Genomic DNA, 19,987 nt, shown 5'->3' on the forward strand with positions numbered 1-19,987 from the left:
TTACTGTTTTCGCTCCAGCCCTGAGGCGCTGAAGGGGGAAGGTTCTCGCGGTGGCTGCCGCGCTTTCCGGCTGCCACGTGACTTCTTCCCAGCGGGCGCCGTCGGCGCGTGCGCACCTTCTCCACCCGAACTGGACCAGCAGCGAGGCTAAAAGCCTAGCGGAGCCAACGCGCTGGCGCCGTCTCGGGGCGAGGGGCGGGGCTAAGCTGTTCGTGGGCGTCGCGCTGTAGTCCTCAGGCCGTGCGCGCGAGCTCGCTAGGAAGGAGGCGGGCCTCCGACGGGGTGCGCGCCGCTCGCGTTGCTCGCGGTATTGAACTTACAAAACTGTTGGAATGCACGTAGTAGCCTTCCTTTTGAGCCGTGATCCAAGGTCCGACGGCCTCTTTCCCCCAGGCCTTGAGCCCCCAGCGGGATCCTGAGCTCCATAGTTTCAAAAGCCTGAAACTGGTCCCCATGCTCCACCCTAATTCTAGGGGGAGGGGCCCGCAAAGCTGTTGGGATGGTCTGCCCAGGAGGGACAGGGGTGAGGGACCCCTGAGTCCCGCAGATTGGCACCCAGTTCACAGACTACAGTATGTTGGGTGAAAGCGAGCTCTCCCTGTGTGTCATCATAGGTTATGTGGATACAGATTCTAAACACTGCAGGCATGAATGTACAGGCATGTGTTATATATGTGGAGGTATGTGCTCTGGGCTCTAGGTACACCACATGTGTGCACATGCGTATCCAGGCATGTGCACGTTGGGTTGGTCTGCACACCACACAGGGGGTCCACGACTAAGTGCATGTCTGTGCCCAAGGTGAGCAGTAATGTACACTGAATGATCAGGCCCAGCTCCGGCTCCCTGTGCAGACCTGCCATCTCTGGGTTGTGGCCAAACCCTCAAGCACTCAGCAGAGGTTCAACTGTGGTTTTAAGCCACCACCCAGAATGGGGGAAGGGGTGCCGAGGTACCCATCAGGACACACTTAAGATAGTTTGCATCTGATTTACATTCTGTCCAGGGCCCTGAAGGTGGAGAGGGGTCCCGTGGGTCCCAAGGCAAGCTGTCCCAACAGGCTCTCAGGGCCCAGGGGACTGGGGGTGGAGCTGGCTGCACAGCCCTGCGCTGGGGCAGGAAACGAGAGCGGGGAAGGGGGAGGCCACAGCCGGTGGAGGCAAGGCGGGTGCAGGGTGTGTGGGGAGGGAGGGAGGTGCCAGCACTCCAGCCCTGAGGCCCTGCTGGCCCCTGGGCGGAGGCCCAGCTCCGGCTCCCAGGAATGGACCTCGTGGACCCCGACATATTTAATAGGGACCCTCGGGACCACTACGACCTGCTGCAGCGGCTGGGTGGTGGCACCTATGGAGAAGTCTTCAAGGTGAGGACCCCCTTCCTTCTCCATCACCCTCCAACCAGTGGCCTTTGTGGTGAAGCCCAAGAAGGGGAGGGGATGAGAGAGGGCCCCAGTCTTTGATGCTGGCTCAGGCATGCTGAAGAGGAATTCGGGGGAATGGAGACGGCCTGACTGTCAACTTCCCTTTTACAAGGCTCGAGACAAGGTGACGGGGGACCTGGTGGCATTGAAGATGGTGAAGATGGAGCCTGGTGAGGAGAGGTCCCAAGAGATCCTTCCCCACACCCCACCCCAACTTCCTAGTACACTGGGCTCGCCCGCATACTCCTTCCCTGCAGTGGGATTTTCTCTCCTGGGCCTCTTTGCAGATGATGATGTTTCCACACTGCAGAAGGAAATCCTCATCTTGAAAACTTGCCGGCACGCCAACATTGTGGCCTACCACGGGAGTTACCTCTGGTGATGAGCCTAAGACCTGCCCCCATCCCAGGACCCCCATTCCTGACCAGGGTACCCCCTACCCTCTTATCCTGGGCGCTCCTTTTAACTGAGTTACCCCTAACTTAATCCCCAGCCCAAAGTTCTACATTTCTCACTGGAACACCCCCTAATCTAACCTTCATTCAGAACTCCCATTTCTGACCAGGGGTCCCCAAATCGACCTCTTCATAGTAACCAAATCTGAAACTAAGTTCCCTAAAACTAACCTTTCATCCTGTGCTTTGGTTCCCCCAATTTCACTCTCTCCTCTTTTAATATGAACCCCTGAATTACCTGTCCCCCCACATTAATACCCCAGATGCCCCAATAATGACTCTGTCCCTCAGACCTGGCATCCTGGGCCTCTGTGTCCCCTTAACTTCCTCAACCTCTGAGATCTCTACCCTATCTCCTACGTTAGCATGGGACAGCAGAGGGTGCCCTAGGTCAGGAGCCAAAGACGTGGGTTTGAGTCCAGTTGATCTGAACATACATTTCCTCTTTGAGCCTCAACTTCCCCATCTATAAAATGGAAGTGGGATAATTTCACTCTGTGGGCAAGAAAAGTTAGAGATGACTGCTGTTACGTTAAAAGATCAGAGCCCTGGCTGGTTTGGCTCAATTGGTTCGAGCATCCTCCCGTGCACTGGTCATGGGTGCAATTCCTGGTCAGGACACATGTCTGGGTTGCGATTTAGTCCCTGGCCAGGGGTCAGGGCACATGTGGTGGTGGTGGTGGTGGGGGCAACTGATCAATGTTTCCCTCTTTCTCTCTCTCTCTCTTTCTCTCTCTCTCTCTCTCTCTCTCTCTCTATATATATATATATATATATATATATATGTCCTTTTCCCCCTCTGTAAAAGTCAGTGAATATACCCTCTGGTGAAGATTAAAAAACCCAAATATGTCAGAACAAGACAATGAGCCAGGGGCTGTCCAATAAATAATAATTTATCACTGCTATTATTATTATTACTACTGTTGAACTGTTGTAGGCTGCAAAAGCTCTGGATCTGCATGGAATTCTGTGGGGCTGGTTCTCTTCAGGACATCTACCAAGGTGAGAGCAGGGCAAGGGACCCAGGCAGCCCCTGCCCCTCCAATCCACCTCTCCTGTCTGTCTGTGTTTGTGGGTCCTGTAACTGTTTATTCTGGTCTATATTTTACATAGTGAGCCCCCCCCCCCCCGGGCCCTTGGCCCTGGGCCCTCCCCACCAGGACCTGACAGCCCCAATCTGTCTGCATGCAATGATCTCCTCTACTTCCCTCTCCCAGCTTCCTCTGTGCCTGCATTTTCTCACCAAGGTCTATTCGTGTTTGAGTATTTCTGCATTTCTGGCTCATAGGAGGTGCCCACATTTTCATTGAACGAGTGATTCTCTCATCCTGCTTTCACTCTCTTGGAGAATTTTTTTATTTTATTTTTATTTATTTGTCTATTTTTCTCTTGGAGAATTTGAGGGTAGGGTGGAGTAGCCTGTGATCACCTCTCGACTTCTGATGCCCACTTCTCTCTTTCACCATCTCCCTGTCTCCCTCCATGCCAACACCTCAAGTGTTAGAAAAGGAAGGACTCCATTAAGAAGTCCTCGGGGAGGAAACTGAGGCCCACAGAGAAGAAATGACTCAGACAGCAAGACTGTCAGACCTGGTCTCTGTCTGCCTTTCTCTGTTGCTCCCTCTCCACTCTGTGTCTCTCTTTCTCAATATGTCTGTCTTCCCACTTTTTGGTCTCTGACCATCTTTCTTTCTCTGTCTCACTTTGGATCTATTCCCGCTTCTCTGTCTGTCTGTCTGTCTCTGTCTCTCTGCCTTTCCTCATTTTGCAAAGTCCCATCACCCCCTGCTCAGAGCCCTCCCAGAGCCTCCATTTCCCTCTGAAAATCCCAAGCTCCTCATCGTGACCCATCAGTCTGACACCACTGCACCCCATGCTGAACGGCCTCATCTCGTCTCCCTGAGGCTCCACTCACTTTGCTGCTTTCTAGACCTTCCAGGCACCTCCCACCTCCGAGCTCTGCACTGGCTTTTGTCCCCCCTCCAAGCAGGACTGCTCACATCTTCATCCTGTCACCTTCACAGAGTGGCCTTTGTTGACCAGCCTGAGTAAAATGTCGTAGCCTTCCCACACGTTTCCTGTTCATTCTTTCTTGCTTTTTCTTATTATTTATTAGCATCTTGCGTACTGTATATTTTACCTCCTTATCTGGTTTACTGTTGGCCTTCCCCGCTGGAATGCTCTCTCTGTGAGGGTAGGGATCTGTGTTTCTCATCCACAGCTGTGTCCCCAGCACCTGCCACACAGTAAACACACAGTAAATGTCTGTTGAATGAATCTCTGTCTCCATCTGGTTTCTGGTTCCCTGCTGCCTCTCTCTGTTGCTGACCACCCATTGGTCTCCCCTCCCACTTGTCTCATCCTGTGCCTGTATCCCACTCCTCACATGGTACCCCCTCAGCCAGTTTGGGCGGGGACCAGGAGCTCTTGGGCCAGGTTTCCTAATTCCCAGACAACATTGTGCTGGGGTGACCTTTGCAGTGACAGGCTCCCTGTCAGAGCTCCAGATCAGCTATGTCTGCCGAGAAGTTCTCCAGGTGAGGAGAGGCCTGGGTGGGGGCAGGTCCCTGCTCCAGCCCCCAGGCTCTCACAGCCTCCTTGTTTACCCCCCTCCCCAGGGACTGGCCTATCTGCACTCACAGAAGAAGATACACCGGGACATTAAGGTGGTCTAGGGGCAAAAAGGTGGCCTTGGGAGGGGCAGGAGATGGGAGTGGTATTTGGAGGGCTTAGGGTGATATTGAGCTGTAGAGCCAAGGGGTAGAGGCTAGGGGTGGTGGTCTCTAATCTCTCCTCTGTCCCCAGGGAGCCAACATCCTCATCAATGACTCTGGGGAGGTCAGACTGGGTAAGTGTGGCTGGGGGTTAAGGAGGTGGACTGGCTAGGGGCCCGAGAGGACCCTAGGTCACTGTCTCTCCCTCTGCCTCCAGCTGACTTTGGTATCTCAGCTCAGATCGGGGCAACGCTGGCTCGACGCCTCTCTTTCATTGGGACACCTTACTGGTGAGGGGTGCCTGGCAGGCAGCTAGGGGTAGAGTGAGGGGCAGCAGTACCCCCTCCCCCCATTCCCATCTCTGAGACTCTTCTGGCTCCTTCTCCCAGCCTCTGCCTTGCTCTGTTGAATATTCTATCTTCCCTTCAGCTCTCTCTCTTGAGTTTTCCCTTTAGTTAGTGTTTGTGTTGATTTTTATCCTGATCTCTCCCTATCTGTCTTAGTGTGGCCCTGTCTCTGTTCCTATCTCTCTCACTCTGTCTCTCTCAGTCTGTTTCCCATCTGTCTCTTTCTCTCCATCTTTGATTCTCTGCACCTGGTTCTCTCTATTTTCCATTCTCCTCTCTCTTTTTGTATCTCTTCTCCCCCTGCTCCCCACACCACTCCTCCCACTCCCCTCCCCCTCCTTTATGTCACCCCTGGCTCTTGAGGGTCTCTGCCCCCAGGATGGCTCCAGAAGTGGCTGCCGTTGCCCTGAAGGGGGGATACAATGAGCTGTGTGACATCTGGTCTCTGGGCATCACAGCCATAGAACTAGCAGAGCTACAGCCACCACTCTTTGATGTGCACCCTCTCAGGTAAGCAGGTGTCACTGCCCCCCCACCCCCCAGGGCCCAGCCCTGACTCTAAGCACCCCCACCAGCCTGTTTCCCCGCATCAAGATTCCCCTATAGGAGAGCCTCCATTTCCTGCAAACCCAGTCTGAGACCCCCAAGGATCCCCTCAACTCAGAAAGCCTTTTCTTCAGTCCTCCACACCAGGAACCCCCAACTCAGGGATCCCCATCTTGAGCCTCCCTCTGCGACTCCATAGCTCTATAATGTGAACTGTGGTGTCCCCTGGAAGTGGCAACCCAGTGCATAGTCAAACCTAAGCCTCGTTCTCATTCTGCCCCTCACTTGCTCTCTGATGACTTCAGTGCTATTGAGGGTCCCACTGGCCCCCACTGGGAGTCTGAACTCCACGTACTCTCCTTATTCTTGTAGAGTTCTCTTCCTCATGACCAAGAGTGGCTATCAGCCTCCCCGGCTAAAGGAAAAAGGCAAATGGTAGGATGAGGTGATGAGAGGGAGGGCAGAGCCGGGGTTGATGGTCTGGTGGGTCTCTGGTCCCCTCACCCCAGAACTTGGCTTCTTTCTTCCAAGGTCTGCTGCCTTCCACAACTTTGTTAAAGTCTCCCTCACCAAGAACGCCAAGAAACGACCCAGCGCCACCAAGATGCTCAGTGTAAACCGCCCCTCCCCCAAACCCTCCCCAGACTCTCACCCCAGAATTCCCCAGGGCCACATGGCTCTCTAGAACATTGATGGTTTAGTTCCACAGAACCCCATGGCCCTCTCAGAGTCCCTAGTCCTTCAGAATTCCCCCACGATGCCCCCTAAGACCCTCCAACTTGTAACCAAACCCTTTTCCAAGATACCTTGAGTTGTTAAAACTCACAAATTTCCAAGAGCCTCAACACCCATTCCTGGGTGCACACTGGAATGGAATTCTCTGAGCCCCACACCAGGATCCTTGAATTATTTTAGTATCTTCAGACACCTCAGCATTCTCTGGTCTTCTGCCAGTTCCCAGAGTTTCCTGCTTTCTCCCTCTGTTCCCCTAGGCAGGCTCTCCAGCCCCGTTCCAACCTCTCCCTTCACACCAGCTGTCTGCCTGCTGACACCCTCCTCTCCTCCCCCAGCATCAACTGGTATCCCAGCCAGGGCTAAATAGAGGCCTGATCCTGGATCTTCTTGACAAACTGAGGAACCCAGGGAAGGGGACTCCTGTTGGTGAGACTGAAGATGAGGAGCCTGAGGTGAGGGGTCCTGGCAGACAGAAGCCCTGGAACCTCCCAGCCTTTGCTCAGGCCAGGCCGCCTGCCTGGAGTGACTTCCTGCTGCTGCTCTTGCAAGGACAAATGGGAGGGAGGATGGTGGGCTTGGCACAGGGCTGGGGGCACAGAGGTTATGGGAGGGTCAGGGGCTCCAGGCTGGGCCCACAGGGTGGTGGGGCTGCTGGAAGGGAGTGGCCTGACACAGCTGCCACTCTGCCCAGCCACCCCCTGCCATCCCTCGGCGGATCAAATCCACCCACCGATCCAGCTCGCTGGGGATTCCAGATGCAGATTGTTGTCGTGAGTAGAGAGGCCTCAAACTTGGGAACACTTGACCCTGTAATAGATCCAAGAGACCCCCTTCACTCCTACATCACTCATCACTTCCAAACAGACCCTCAGAGACCCCATCACCCTCTCACTCACAAGAGACCCCAGAGAACCTCATTACTACCTGACCTACAAGGTGACTCTAGAGGCCCCACTGCTCTGACCTGCAAACAGACCCCTTCAGCCTTCCCATTACCACCCTGACTCCCAAAGAGACCTCAGAAATATGGCAGACCCTGATACCCAGTGGAACCTGAAATGGAACACTCTATCACTACCTTAGCCCCTGTCTCCCTAATCCCAAACCTTGATACCCAAGTGAGACCCCTGCAAACCAAGATACTTTCCTTTAAGTAACAGCTCCAATCCCAAGGTGCCGACCCCAAACTCCACAATTTTAGTCTATTTCTGAATCCATCTCCCCAGCTCACTGTGTGTTACCTCACCTCCCACCCCCAACTTCCAGGACGGCACATGGAATTCAGGAAGCTCAGAGCAATGGAGTCCAGACCTGCAGCTGACACTGTGAGATGCCCCTTCCCCCATCTGTCTGGCCCCAAACACCCTCCCTTTCACCTAGGCCAGTGGTCGGCAAACTGCGGGCGTGCATGTACAGTGCGGTTGAAACTTCGTGGCCCATGCACAGAAGTCGGTATTTTGTGGAAGAGCCACACTCAAGGGGCCAAAGAGCCACATGTGGCTCGCGAGCGGCAGTTTGCCGACCACTGACCTAGGCTACTGCTGACCCTTTACTATTCCACAGGCTCTCTTACAGCCCCCTGAAGACTTCAGGAGCAGCAGTCCTAGGTCAGGGACCCTAAGGCTGGGAGGGGAGGGGGTTAGGATATATGTGGGAACTACCTGAGGCTTATGCCTGTCACTCCTCAGGAGGCACCTGTCGGAGTCTGATGATGACTACGATGACGTGGACATGTAAGAGAGGCTGGGCCCTCAGCTCCTCAGGCCCTCACCCAGCCCCTGCCTTCCTGCAGCCCCTGCCTTGTTTCTACTTTGACCCCTACCTCAGCCCCTACTTTCTTTCCGCCACTCACCCCTGACCCCTGACTGGGCCCTCAGTGGAGCCTCTACCTTCCTTCACTCCCAACCTATGACCCCAACCTGACTCCCAGCCCGGCCCCCACTCTCCTTCATTGATGTTTCTATCTCTCCCTAGCCCCACCCAAACTCAGCCCTTCAACTTCCTTCACCTCAGACCCTTGACTCCCAAGCCCACCTTCCTTCCAACTTTTTATAGGACTTTTGATCTGACTCCCAACTTCAGCCATCGCCTGCCCTCAACCCCAGTTCCTTCCAGAATGTCCTGCTCCAGCCTGGGCTCTTTCCCCATCTATCCGGCTCAGCCCTGGACCCTCTGCCACCTCCCAGCCCCCAGCTCCTCCCAGACGTTGCTCCAACCTCCAGATTTCAACTGCAGCCCCAACCCTCAACCACAGGCCTTCATCTTTCCTCATCTCACAAAACCTGACTGGACCTTGGCCCCTGGGAATTTTCCCCATGTTAGACTAGACCCTGGGCCCCAGATCCCAACCTCAACCCCAGCCATCAGCTCCCAGCCCACAGGCCCAGTGTCAGCCTCAGGGCTCCCATCATGTCTGTAATGGGCTCACATGTGGCACTAGGAACCATGTGGAAACCTAACCCCCAGGAGCTCAGATGATCTGTGTCGTAGGTGGCTATGAAGATTTAGACTTGATGCCTTGTCAGCACTTGATCTCCAAAGTTGCTGTTGTTATTGTCATCATGATTATTATTTAAAATATATATATATATATATGTGTGTGTGTATATATACATATATACATATATATATGTATATATATGTATATATATATATTGATTTCAGAGAGGAAGGGAGAGGAGACAGAGATATAGAAACATCAATGAGAGAGAATCATTGATCGGCTGTCTCCTGCACATCCCCTACTGGGGATTGAACTCACAACCCGGGCATGTGCCCTGACTGGAATCAAACCATGACCTCCTGGTTCATAGGTCAGTGCTCAACCACTGAGCCACACAGGCTGGGCTGTCATCATGATTATTAATTAGTCCTTTAGTCCTCAGCTCCATCACAGACCGAGTCACCCCTGACCCTTCTGACCTCAGACATGCAGCCCCAAACCACTCCATCCTTGTTTCCCACACTCCTACCTGCTTACCCTGTCTTTGTGTTTCAGCCCTACCCCTTCAGAGGACACACCTCCTCCACTACCCCCCAAGGTAAGGTCTTAGTCAAGAGCTGGGGGGCTGGGGGCCAGGAGGTTAGAGTCCTTAGATGCTGGGATACCGGGCATTCTAGGGCTGTAGCCTGGGACACCAGGTCCTTTGAAATCTGGGAGATGGGACAATGAGCATATTGGGGTATGGGAGTGGCATTCATGAATCCACAGGTGTGCCTCAAAATATTTAGCCTGATGGACACTGGTCAGTAGCTGGTTACCCAGCATTAATCCTTTAGTTGCTGGAGTGTATTGATGGGGTGGGGATGGAGGGGAAAGTTGGAGTGGTGGTAGGAAGTTGTGGGAAGGGTCAGAGCTATGACCACATTTCCATTGTAGCCTAGGCAGGGTTGGGATGGCAGGGTGCCCTCTCTCTTTGAGATCATCTAATATACTACCTGCCCCACTTTTCTGTCTCCAAAGCCCAAGTTCCGTTCTCCATCGGATGAGGGTTCGGGGGGACCTGGGGAGGAGGGGCAGCTGAGCCCGGGGGTGCTGGTCCGGTGTGCCAGTGGGCCTCCCCCACGCACCCCCCATGTTGGACCTCCCCCAGCCACCAGGAGTCCCCATCTAACTGCCCATTCAGGTAACAGGGCAGGATAGGGTGGGAGGTGGGTAGGGGTGGGGGAGCTTTGGGGACTGATTATTTCCCATCCTGTCTCAGAGCCCTCACTCTGGAACCCAACCCCTCAGCAGTCTGACCAGCCCCCACTGTTGCCCCCCAAGAAGGAAAAGATGAAGAGAAAGGTGAGGACAGCTATGCTGAGGACTCACACCTCTAGATGGGCCTGGGGATGCTGGGTGGGGTGGGGGTGGGAAGACTAATAATGATATGTGACATTTGTGGAGCAGTTCCTCTGTGCCAGATACTGACCTCATGTCTTTACATGGTGTAAACCTTAACAGATAGAGGTAGATATTGTCTCCCATTTCACAGAGGGGAAACTGAGGTAGAGAGGGTTCTGTAGCCTGCCAAGGTCATAAACCTTTGGAGAGGCAGAGAGGCAGAATCTGAACCCTGGCACTCTTGCTCCAGAGCTTTAACCATTGCACTTTCTGTCCACTCCTTCTTTTTGCTGGATCTCCTGCTCTGCTCCCCATGACCTGCCCAGGGATGTGCCCTTCTTGTAAAGTTGTTCAATGGCTGCCCCCTCCGGATCCACAGCACAGCCGCCTGGACACACCCCTCCACCAAGGGTGGGCATTCAGGAGGGTAACAGGGAACATGGCGGGATGGGGAGGGACCATAATGGAAGGTACAAAGTCAGGGACCAGGGAGGGTCTTAATAGGGTGCAGAGTGGCCAAGCTGAGGCAGAGACAGAGCCTGGAGCTACAGTGGGATTTGGGGATCAAAGATGGTTGGCTTAAAGATGAGTTTGAGAGCGAAAACTAGCAGTATTAGGGGTTGGGGACCATGAGTATTAGATACAGCAGAAAGGTCAAAGTTTGGGATACAAGATGGGGGACAGTTGGACCCCATTAACTCCATTAACCTCAGTTGGAGACTAATGGTAAAGAGACTAAGATCAGCATTTTGGGATTAGGAGTTTTGGGGATTAGATTATAGCAGAAAGGGATAGAGTTTGGGGATCAAAGATGTAGAGACAAGGTCAGTGAGAGGTTAAAGAAAAAGCATTGAGTTTGGGGAGTGTCACGCAGAACAGAAAAAGCCATATTATATTTAAGAGGGCCTGAGTTTGAGGATCAAAGCTGAGACAGGATTAGCCTTCAGGGACCAGAACTAGGGAGGAAAAAAAGAGGAACAGAATTTAGAAGGCTGTTTGGAGAGGCATGTCTAATGTTTGGTCAGCACTGAGGGGACAGAGGGTCAGGATTTGTGGGGCAGAGATGGGAGAACCACCAGAATGTGGGAAGTCAGAGGAAGGTGTGAATGAGACCAGTTAGAGGGATCGGATCGGGGTTTCAGTTCAGATTTGGGGACAGGCCGGGAGTATTGATGTGGGGGTGAGAGTTAGAGAGCTGAGGGTCAGGGCTGGGAAACAGGTGCCAGTGTTTGGGATCAGACAGGTGGGGTTTGGGAGGTCCCCCAGGATAAGGCAGGTCCCAGTGTCCTTGTGTCTTTCCCCCAAGATCAGCACCTGATCCTAGGGGCAGAGGAAGGCATTTTCATCTTGAACCGGAATGATCAGGAGGCCACGCTGGAGATGGTGAAGGACAGCTCCCAGGGTGGGCTGCGGGCGGGGCTGGAGCTGGGGATGGCTGAGGTCCAACAGGAGCGTCTCCCCCACTCTCTGCAGCTCTTTCCTAGCCGGACGACCTGGGTGTACTCCATCAACAATGTCCTCATGTCTCTCTCAGGTCTGGCTATCAGGGATCGGGGGGTAATGGGAAGGGTGGGATCAGAAGCTAAGGGGTTGAGTGTCAGTGGGTTGGGAGGTAGACGGGCACAGCTGATAAAAGCCTAGACTCCCCTTCACAGAGCCTGAGGTTCAATCCCAGTCACTCTCACTTGGGGCAGGAGACATCTGCTCCCTGAGTCTGTTTGCCCATCTCCCAGTCCCCACCTCTCAAGTCAGTTTTGAGGGAATTTCTACAATAAGTTAGTCTTTACCGTTCTTTGATGTTCAGAGGACAATTAGAACTTAGCCCACACTACTAAAATAGAGTGAGCAAGTTATAGATTAAAATTTGTTTTAATTTTATAAACACTTTGTGTAAAGAATTTCTAATTTGTGGGCTGTCATTGTTTTATAAACACTTTGTGTAAAATAATTTCTAATTTGTGGGGAATCTCCAAACCAAATAGGATTCATGAGCTAATTAATATCTGTGATGATAAACTTAAAAGTTTCTAGATAGGTTTCTTCTTAAACTTTGCAATGTGTATAACTTCATCTGGCTAGTTAAGTGTCCATAGTTCTTATGTGACTACAAGCACCAAAGGGCAAGGAACGTATTTCTTTTACTTGTCACTGTTACCAATGCCAACACAGTGCCTGACTTATAGTGGGTGTTTAAAACATGCTAGGTGAGCCCTGCTCGCATAGCTCAGTGGTTGAGCATCAACCTATGAACCAGGAGGTCATGGTTCAATTCTCGGTCAGGGTACATACTCTGGTTGCTGGCTCAATCCCCTGTGTGGGGTGTGCAGGAGGCAGCCAATCAATGATTCTCTCTCGTCATTGATGTGTGTCTCTCTCTTCTCCCTTCCTCTCTGAAATCAATAAAAAATATATGTAAAAAAAAAAACACATGTTAGGTGAAAAGTGCTTAAGGCTTCAAGGTTTGTGAATTTCAGAGAACGTGATGGGGCGAGAGCCCCTTCCCCACTCCGGAAAGGTGGGAATGTCCAGTGTCCTGTAACTGCCTGCTTCCTGTGTATACACCCACTGCAGGAAAGACCCCCCACCTGTATTCTCATAGCATCCTGGGCCTGCTGGAAAGGAAAGAGACCAGAGCAGGAAGCCCCATCTCTCACATTAGTCCTCACCGGCTACTCGCAAGGTACGAGCCCCCAGTGGCACCTCAGACCCCCATAATCCCCCCTCCCTGCCTACCTTCCATTCCCACATACCTTCTTCTGCAGGAAAAACATGGTCTCCACCAAGATCCAGGACACCAAAGGCTGCCAAGCGTGCTGTGTGGGTGAGAGAAAACCCCTGAGGGGCAGGGAGGGGCTGGACTCGGCCAGGGGCGGGGTTGGGGCCCGCACACACCCTAGGGGTTTGCAGAGTTAAGGCAGGCTGTCCAGAGCCTGGAAAAAATGTGTGGCCTTTCGGGGAGCGGAAAAGCGGGGAGAAGATGGACTCTATCATGTCCTTACCCTCCCCCACAGCGGAGGGCTCCAGCTCCGGGGGCCCCTTCCTGTGTGGGGCATTGGAGACCTCTGTGGTCCTGCTTCAGTGGTACCAGCCCATGAACAAGTTCCTGCTGATCCGGGTAGGGAGCCGTAGAGGCTGGCTTCTGCGGAGACTTCCATGAAACCCCATTTCCACTCAAGGCCTCGTCCCAGTCTCCCCCAAGGTTCTGCCCATCGGCCTGCCTGCCGTGGGTCCGGGTGCGAGTGTCTCCTTCTGAGGGCTTCCTATCCTTAAATTCTGCCCCTCACCCCTGGCCTCATTATACTTCAGGCCCAGTGCCCTTCCCCACCTCTGCCCTCAGGGGACCCCGTGCAGGTCCTTGGAACCTCTGAGACTTCGCTGCCTTTGAGGCCACGCTCCTGGGGGTGGGTGGGGTGGGGGACCCCGTCTTTCTGTCACCAGAGCACCACGCCCCCAAGCGGAAGCCACGACGACCTGAGAGTACATCCATCCATTTCTAAGGAGGCACCACCGAACCCCCTGAGACCTCGCCCCCTGACATTTCTAGATTTGGCACCTCCCAAGACAGCCCCATGTCCTTCAAGGCCCCCCCCTCGCCCCCCGCCACACGCCTCCTCTGAGCCCGTTCCCCCGCGCCCCGCAGCAGGTGCTGTTCCCGCTGCCCACGCCCTTGCCCGTGTTCGCGCTGCTGACGGGGCCGGGCTCCGAGCTGCCCGCCGTGTGCATCGGCGTGAGCCCGGGGCGGCCGCCGAAGTCCGTGCTCTTCCACACCGTGCGCTTCGGCGCGCTGTCCTGCTGGCTGGGCGAGATGAGCACCAGTGAGCGGGGCGGGGCGGGGCGGGGCGGGCGGCCGGGGCGGCGGGGCTTACAGAGCCCGCCCGGCTGGGAAGGGGACGGAGCCCGGCGGGGCGCGGGGCGCGGGGCGCGGGGCGCGGGGCGCGGGGCGCGGGGCGCGGGGCGCGGGAGGAAGGCGGTAGACGCCGCGGGGGAGACGGAGGACCGCGCCGGGCCGCTCTGGAGCGGGTTCAGCCTGCTTGCGTGGAAACGGAGCGGGTCTAAGGAGAGGCGGGTGCCACGAATGGGCCCGCGAACCTCCACCTCTCCGACAGAGCACAAGGGACCAGTCCAGGTGACCCAGGTGGAGGAAGACAAAGTTATGGTGTTGATGGACGGTAAGGGCCCCCTTTCTCCTGGCCCCCGTCTTGTTTGCTCCTCACGCTGAACTTACTGTCCAGTTCCTCGGCAACTAGCCTTCCACGCCCCGCCCTTAAAGCTCTCTTTTTATCCCTTCTAGGGTCCCTGAAGCTGGTGACTGCAGAGGGAGCCCCAGTCAGGGGGCTTCGAACCCCGGAGATCCCCATGACGGAAGCTGTGGAGGCTGTGGGTACGTGGAGGTTGGGAAGTCCGGGGTCCAGCGTGGAGGCTCAAGTGATACCCAAGAGTAACAGGCACTCTTTCCTCCCAGCGATGGTCGGAGGGCGGCTCCAGGCCTTCTGGAAGCACGGAGTGCAGGTGTGGGCTCTGGGCTCTGACCAGGTAAGCGTCTCCATCCCAAGCCCCACAGCCTTACCTCCTCTCTCACTCACCTCACTCACGAGATGGACCAGGGGATCCGAGTCAGGTGTGCAGTCCTGAGGAGAAGCGTCCTCCAGGCTCAGTTCAGACTGGTTCCCGGCTCTACCCCAGGGTCTCTGTGTCCAGAGCTCATCCCAGGCCATGTGTGACCTTGTGCAAAGGACTTTGCTTCTCTCTTAGCCTCAGCGTCCCAACTATAAAATAGGGGTCACTGTGGAGATATATGGGTGGTTAGGAGTATGGACCAGACTGCCTGGGTTGGAATCGAGCTGAGTCACCTTAGGCAAATGACTTAACCTTCCTGTGCCTTTCCTCATTTGGAAGATGGGGCAAAAATGGTGCTTAACTCATAGACCACTGTGTGTCAGAACCTGCCCATACATGTTTGTGTTTTATTTAATCTTCATGATCACTTATCAGGTAGGAACTGTGATTTCACAGGTTAGTAATCTGAGGCACAGAGAGGTTAAGTAACTTGCTTGAGGTCACACAACTGGTGAGTGATATTAGCAAGAACGATTATTTGTGGATCTGAGGCTGGGAGTTCAGAGAACTCCCTCCTGTTTTCTTTAAGGGAGAGGGAGGAGTATTCTAGATACTGACACACATCTTCTCCCCCAGCTGCTTCAGGAGCTGAGAGACCCCACCCTCACCTTCCGTCTGCTTGGCTCCCCCAGGTATGGACTTGGGGAAGGGGTTAGAGGACCTGGGAGGGGAGCTTCTGATGTGGAGAGGGCATCCTGAGGTGTTCTTGGCCACCTGAATCTTTAGCCTAGACATTCTCTCCCCTGGTCCCTGTTTCCATCTCTTCCCCCCAATAGTCCATTAATTTTTGCCTGACTATGAGGGTGTAACTTGCAGACGTGGTGCCTATTTACCCATAAATTCTTCAGTGTGTGTTTACTAAATCAAGCAAGGACCTGCGCTTACAAACCACAATGCAGCCTTCAAAATCAAGAAAATATGGAGACATCACTACCTTCTAATCCACACACCCATTAAAGTCTCACTAGTTGTACCAGTGATATTCCTAATAACCAAAAAATAATACTATTGGGGGGGGGGGGTCCCGAATACAATCCAGGATGATGAGTTGCATTATTTAGGAGTCTTCTTTCTTTTCTTTTCTTTTTCTTTTTTTTTTTTTTTTTTTTTTTGTTAATCCCACCTGAGGATATTTTTCCCATAGATTTTTAAAATATATATTTTTTTATTGATTTCAGAGAGGGAGAGAAAGATAGAAACATCAATGAGGAGAGAGAATGATGGATTGGTTGCCTCCTGCATGCCCCCCACTGGGGACCGAGCCCGCAACTCAGGCTGTGCCCTTGATCAGAATTGAACCCAGGACCCTTCAGTCTGCAGGCTGACGCTCTATCCACTGAGCAACACCAGCTAGGGCCCCAGAGATTTTTTAGAGAGTGGAAAGGACAGAGGGAGGGAGAGAGAGAAACAAACATTGATGTCAGAGAGACACATAGATTGGTTGCCTCCAGCACATGTCCAAAGGGGTCTGGGATCAAACCTGAAACCCAGGTATGTGCCCTTCAAGGATCCAGAGTCAAACCTGCGAGCCTTCGGGACTCAGGCTGACGCTCTAACCACTGAGAAACACTGGACAGGGCAGGAATCATGTTTCTTTAGTCTTTAGCCTGGAACAGTTAGTTCTTCAGACTTCCTTTGTTTTTCATGATCTTGATTGATGCTTTTGAAAAGAGTGCAGGAAAATTGTTTTACAGAATGTCCCTCAGTATCACTGAAGTGATGGTGTGCCTGTCTCACGGCGTCATATCAGGAGGCACATGTCAGTTTGTCTTATGACTGATGATGTTATCTTTGATCATTTGGTTAAGGTGTACAGTCAGCCACATTTTTCCACTATCAAGTTACTCTTTTTTTCCCTTTCTGTTAATAAGTACAGAAGTCCCCCACCCCATTACCTGTGGGGATATGTTCCAAGACCCTCAGTCCTGAAACTGTGGATATGTACTGAGCCCTATATGTATTATGTTTTTTCCTATACACACATTCCTATAACAAAGTTTAATTTATAAATTAGGCACAGTAAGAGATAACAACAATAATTAATAAACTAGAACAATTACCATAATATAGAATAATAAAAATAATGTGAATGTGGTCTCTCTCAAAATATCTTGTACTGTACTCAGCCTTTTTCTCATGATGATATGAGATGATACAATGCCTATGTGATGGGAAGAAGTGAGGTGAATGATGTAAGCATTGTGATGTAGCATTAGGCTACTGTAAGGGTTCTTTGAACATAAGCACTGAGATACCAAAACAGTCGATCTGATAACTGAGATGGCTAAGTGACTGATGGCAGGCTAGCAAATACAACTTGGGTAAGCTAGACAGAGAGAGATGACCCACTTTGGGTAGGACAGAGTGGTACAGCACCAGATTAAATCATGCTACTTAGAACAACATGCAATTTAAAACATATGAATTGTTTATTTCTGGAATTTTCCATTTAATTTTTTTGGACTGCTGTTGACCTCGGGTAACAGACCTTGGAAAGCAAAACTGTGGATGGGGGGAGGAGAGACTACTTTATCTTTTTGGGTGATGTGTTGAGACTGTGTAAATATACTCTTTCTTATTAAGACTTTCATTGACTAGTTTTAGCAGCTATTGATTTTTTTAAAGTTTTATTTATTGATTTTAGAGGAAGAGGGAGACAGCGATTTGTTGTTCCACTTGTGCATTCATTGGTTGCCTCTTTTTTTAAAAAAAAATATTTTTTAATTGATTTCAGAGAGGAAGGGAGAGGGAGAGAAAGAAACATTAATGATGAGAGAGAATCATTGATTGGCTGCCTCCTGCATGTCCTCCACTGGGGATTGAGCCTGCAACCCAGGCATGTGCCCTGACCAGGAATTGAACCATGACCTTTTGGTTCATAGGTCGATGCTCAACCACTGAGCCACCACAGCTGGGCCATTGATTGCTTCTTATATGTGCCCTGACCAGAGATTGAACCTTCAACCTTGGCCTACCAGGATGACACTCTAACCAACTGAGCTATCCGGGCAGGACTATAGATGATTTTTGCCTGAATATATTATTAGGATGGTTACTAACTGGTGATTTGTCTATTTCTATCATTCTGTCTACATTTATTTTTTTTAAAGATTTTTTAATTGATTTTTTTGAGAGAGAGGGAGAGAGAGAGAGAGAAACATCGATGTGAGAGCAATACATGGATTGGTTGTCTCCTATAAGCACACTCCTGGGAATTGAGCCAGAAACCCAGGCACATGCCTTGACCAGCAATCCACCTTTAGGTGCATGGGACAACCAACTGAGCCACACTGGCCAGGAGATTCCTTCTATACTTAGTTGGAATTCTACTGTAGGGAAAAGCTGTCCCTTCTCTGCTATTTATGTGTATGTTTGTATGTATTGCAGCATAGTCTCATGGATTTCCATTTTATTCTATGGACTAGAGGCCTGGTGCACAAATTCATGCACCAGTGGGGTCCCTCCGCCTGGCCTACAGGATCAGGCTGAAGCCAGATCTCCAAGATCTCTTGAGGGGTCCCAGATTTTGAGAGGGCACAGGCCAGGCCGAAGGACCCCACCAGTGCATGATCAGGGCCAGGGAGGGACGTGGGAGGTTGGCCAGCCATGGGAGGTTGGCTGTGGGAATGCACTGACCACCAGGGGGCAGCTCCTATGTTGAGCATCTGCCCCCTGGTGGTCAGTGTGCATCATAGTGACTGGTTGACTGGTCGTTCAGTCATTCGGTCACTTAGTCTTTTATATATAGAGATTATCATTTTTTTAAAAAAATATATTTTATTGATTTTTTACGGAGAGGAAGGGAGAGGGATAGAGAGTTAGAAACATTGATCAGCTGCCTCCTGCACACACACCCCTGGGGATGTGCCCGCAACCAAGGTACATGCCCTTGACTGGAATCGAACCTGGGACCCTTGCATCTGTAGGCCGATGCTCTATCCACTGAGCCAAACCGGTTAGGGCTAGAGATTATCATTTATTTTAAGGTACAGATACTCTCAGATGTAGCCAGTGAGAGCCTCTTCAAAGATCTTCTGTGACGTTTTTGACATGCCTGAGGGGTCTTTTAATTTCCAAACATGAATTTGTCACTCCCCCTGTCTAAAACCCTCCTGTGACACCCTAGCCACTTGGGCTCAGTGGATAGAGTGTCGGCCTGTGGACTGAAAGGTCCCAGGTTCAATTCCAGTCAAAGGCACATGCTCGGGATGTGGGCTCGATCCCCAGTGGTGGGTGTGCAGGAAGCAGCAGATCAGTGATTCTCTCACCATTGATGTTTCTGTTTCTCTCTCCCTCTCCCTTCCTCTCTGAAATCAATAAAAATATATTTTAAAAAATAAAATAAAAAATAAAATCCTCCTGTGGCTTCAAGATAAATACCCAGTTCTGGCCACAGCCCACAAGACCATGACTTCTGCAGCCAACCCCCAGGCCCTCTCCACCACAAGGCCTTTGCACAGGCTCTCTCTCCAGAACACTCTTCCCTGTCTTTTCACCAAGTTCCCTCCTAAGCTTTGGATAGGATCCCCTATCCATTCTTTGGAGGCACCTTGGCTGACCCCTGGGCTAGGTATCCCTGCTGTGTGCCATGCTTCTTTGCACTCATGTAATTCCCTGATTCATGTTGGTCTCCTGCTCTAAATTAATCTCCCCGAGTTCAGGGACCATGTCTGCTCGTTCACTGCTACCGGCCATCATTATGCAGGCACAGCCTCTATTAATTTCTCTGTGAATGAATGAATGAACGAACAAATGCCGTGCCCCAGCCGGTTTGGCTCAATGGATAGAGCATTGGCTTGCAGACCAAAGGGTCCCAGGTTCAATTCTGGTCAAGGGCATATATCTCGGTTGCAGGCTACTTCCCAGCCCAGGCCCTCGTCGGGCATGTGCAGAAGGCAGCCAATCGATGTGTTTCTCTCAAATCAGTAATTCTCTCTGTCTTTCCCTCTCTCTTCCACTCTCTCTAAAAAAAAAAAATCAATGGAAAAATATCCTCGGGTGAGAATTAAAATAACATCAACACAAAAAAACAAAACAAATGCCTGAACTGACTTCTCTCTTCCCCAGGCCTGTGGTGGTGGAGACACGCCCAGCAGATGATCCTACTGCTCCCAGCAACCTCTACATTCAGGAATGAGTCCCTGGGGGTGTTAGGAACCATTCCCTGCACCCTCCTTCCCAACAGACACTCATTAGTGGTCATGACATGCTCCTTTACCCCAATAAACATGACTTCAGCCTCTGCTGTCATTTTGTTTTTCTGGGGTTGTGGGAGGACAGAATTTCTGGATGCCCCCTTCCCAATGTCAACAATCCAGCACAAGGAT

The 19,987-nt window shown here is 51.9% G+C and overlaps 1 protein-coding gene across 2 annotated transcripts; it reads left to right on the forward strand.

Annotated features, from left to right (window-relative positions):
* The first annotated feature begins 1,146 nt into the window (after positions 1 to 1,146).
* MAP4K1 (mitogen-activated protein kinase kinase kinase kinase 1) lies at positions 1,147 to 19,905 on the forward strand. Of its 2 annotated transcripts, none has more exons than XM_036345701.1 (31): positions 1,147 to 1,360; positions 1,530 to 1,587; positions 1,705 to 1,795; positions 2,813 to 2,877; positions 4,357 to 4,412; positions 4,494 to 4,541; positions 4,681 to 4,723; positions 4,807 to 4,879; positions 5,315 to 5,446; positions 5,855 to 5,917; positions 6,014 to 6,095; positions 6,553 to 6,669; positions 6,909 to 6,987; positions 7,484 to 7,542; positions 7,781 to 7,824; positions 7,906 to 7,950; positions 9,216 to 9,258; positions 9,681 to 9,843; positions 9,922 to 10,004; positions 10,370 to 10,454; positions 11,350 to 11,426; positions 11,517 to 11,577; positions 12,615 to 12,723; positions 12,806 to 12,864; positions 13,055 to 13,158; positions 13,687 to 13,858; positions 14,150 to 14,212; positions 14,335 to 14,424; positions 14,506 to 14,576; positions 15,237 to 15,292; positions 19,728 to 19,905. In XM_036345701.1, the coding sequence occupies exons 1-31, from the start codon at positions 1,262 to 1,264 to the stop codon at positions 19,795 to 19,797; spliced, it is 2,460 nt and encodes an 819-aa protein (XP_036201594.1). In that variant the 5' UTR covers positions 1,147 to 1,261; the 3' UTR covers positions 19,798 to 19,905. The 2 variants fall into 2 exon arrangements, with proteins under 2 accessions (XP_036201594.1, XP_036201593.1); XM_036345700.1 differs by having other exon boundaries at positions 1,152 to 1,360; positions 13,684 to 13,858.
* Positions 19,906 to 19,987: the final 82 nt, after the last annotated feature.

This window comes from Myotis myotis, unplaced genomic scaffold, assembly GCF_014108235.1.
Source record: "Myotis myotis isolate mMyoMyo1 unplaced genomic scaffold, mMyoMyo1.p scaffold_m19_p_19, whole genome shotgun sequence".
In the NCBI taxonomy this organism is placed as follows: domain Eukaryota; kingdom Metazoa; phylum Chordata; class Mammalia; order Chiroptera; family Vespertilionidae; genus Myotis; species Myotis myotis.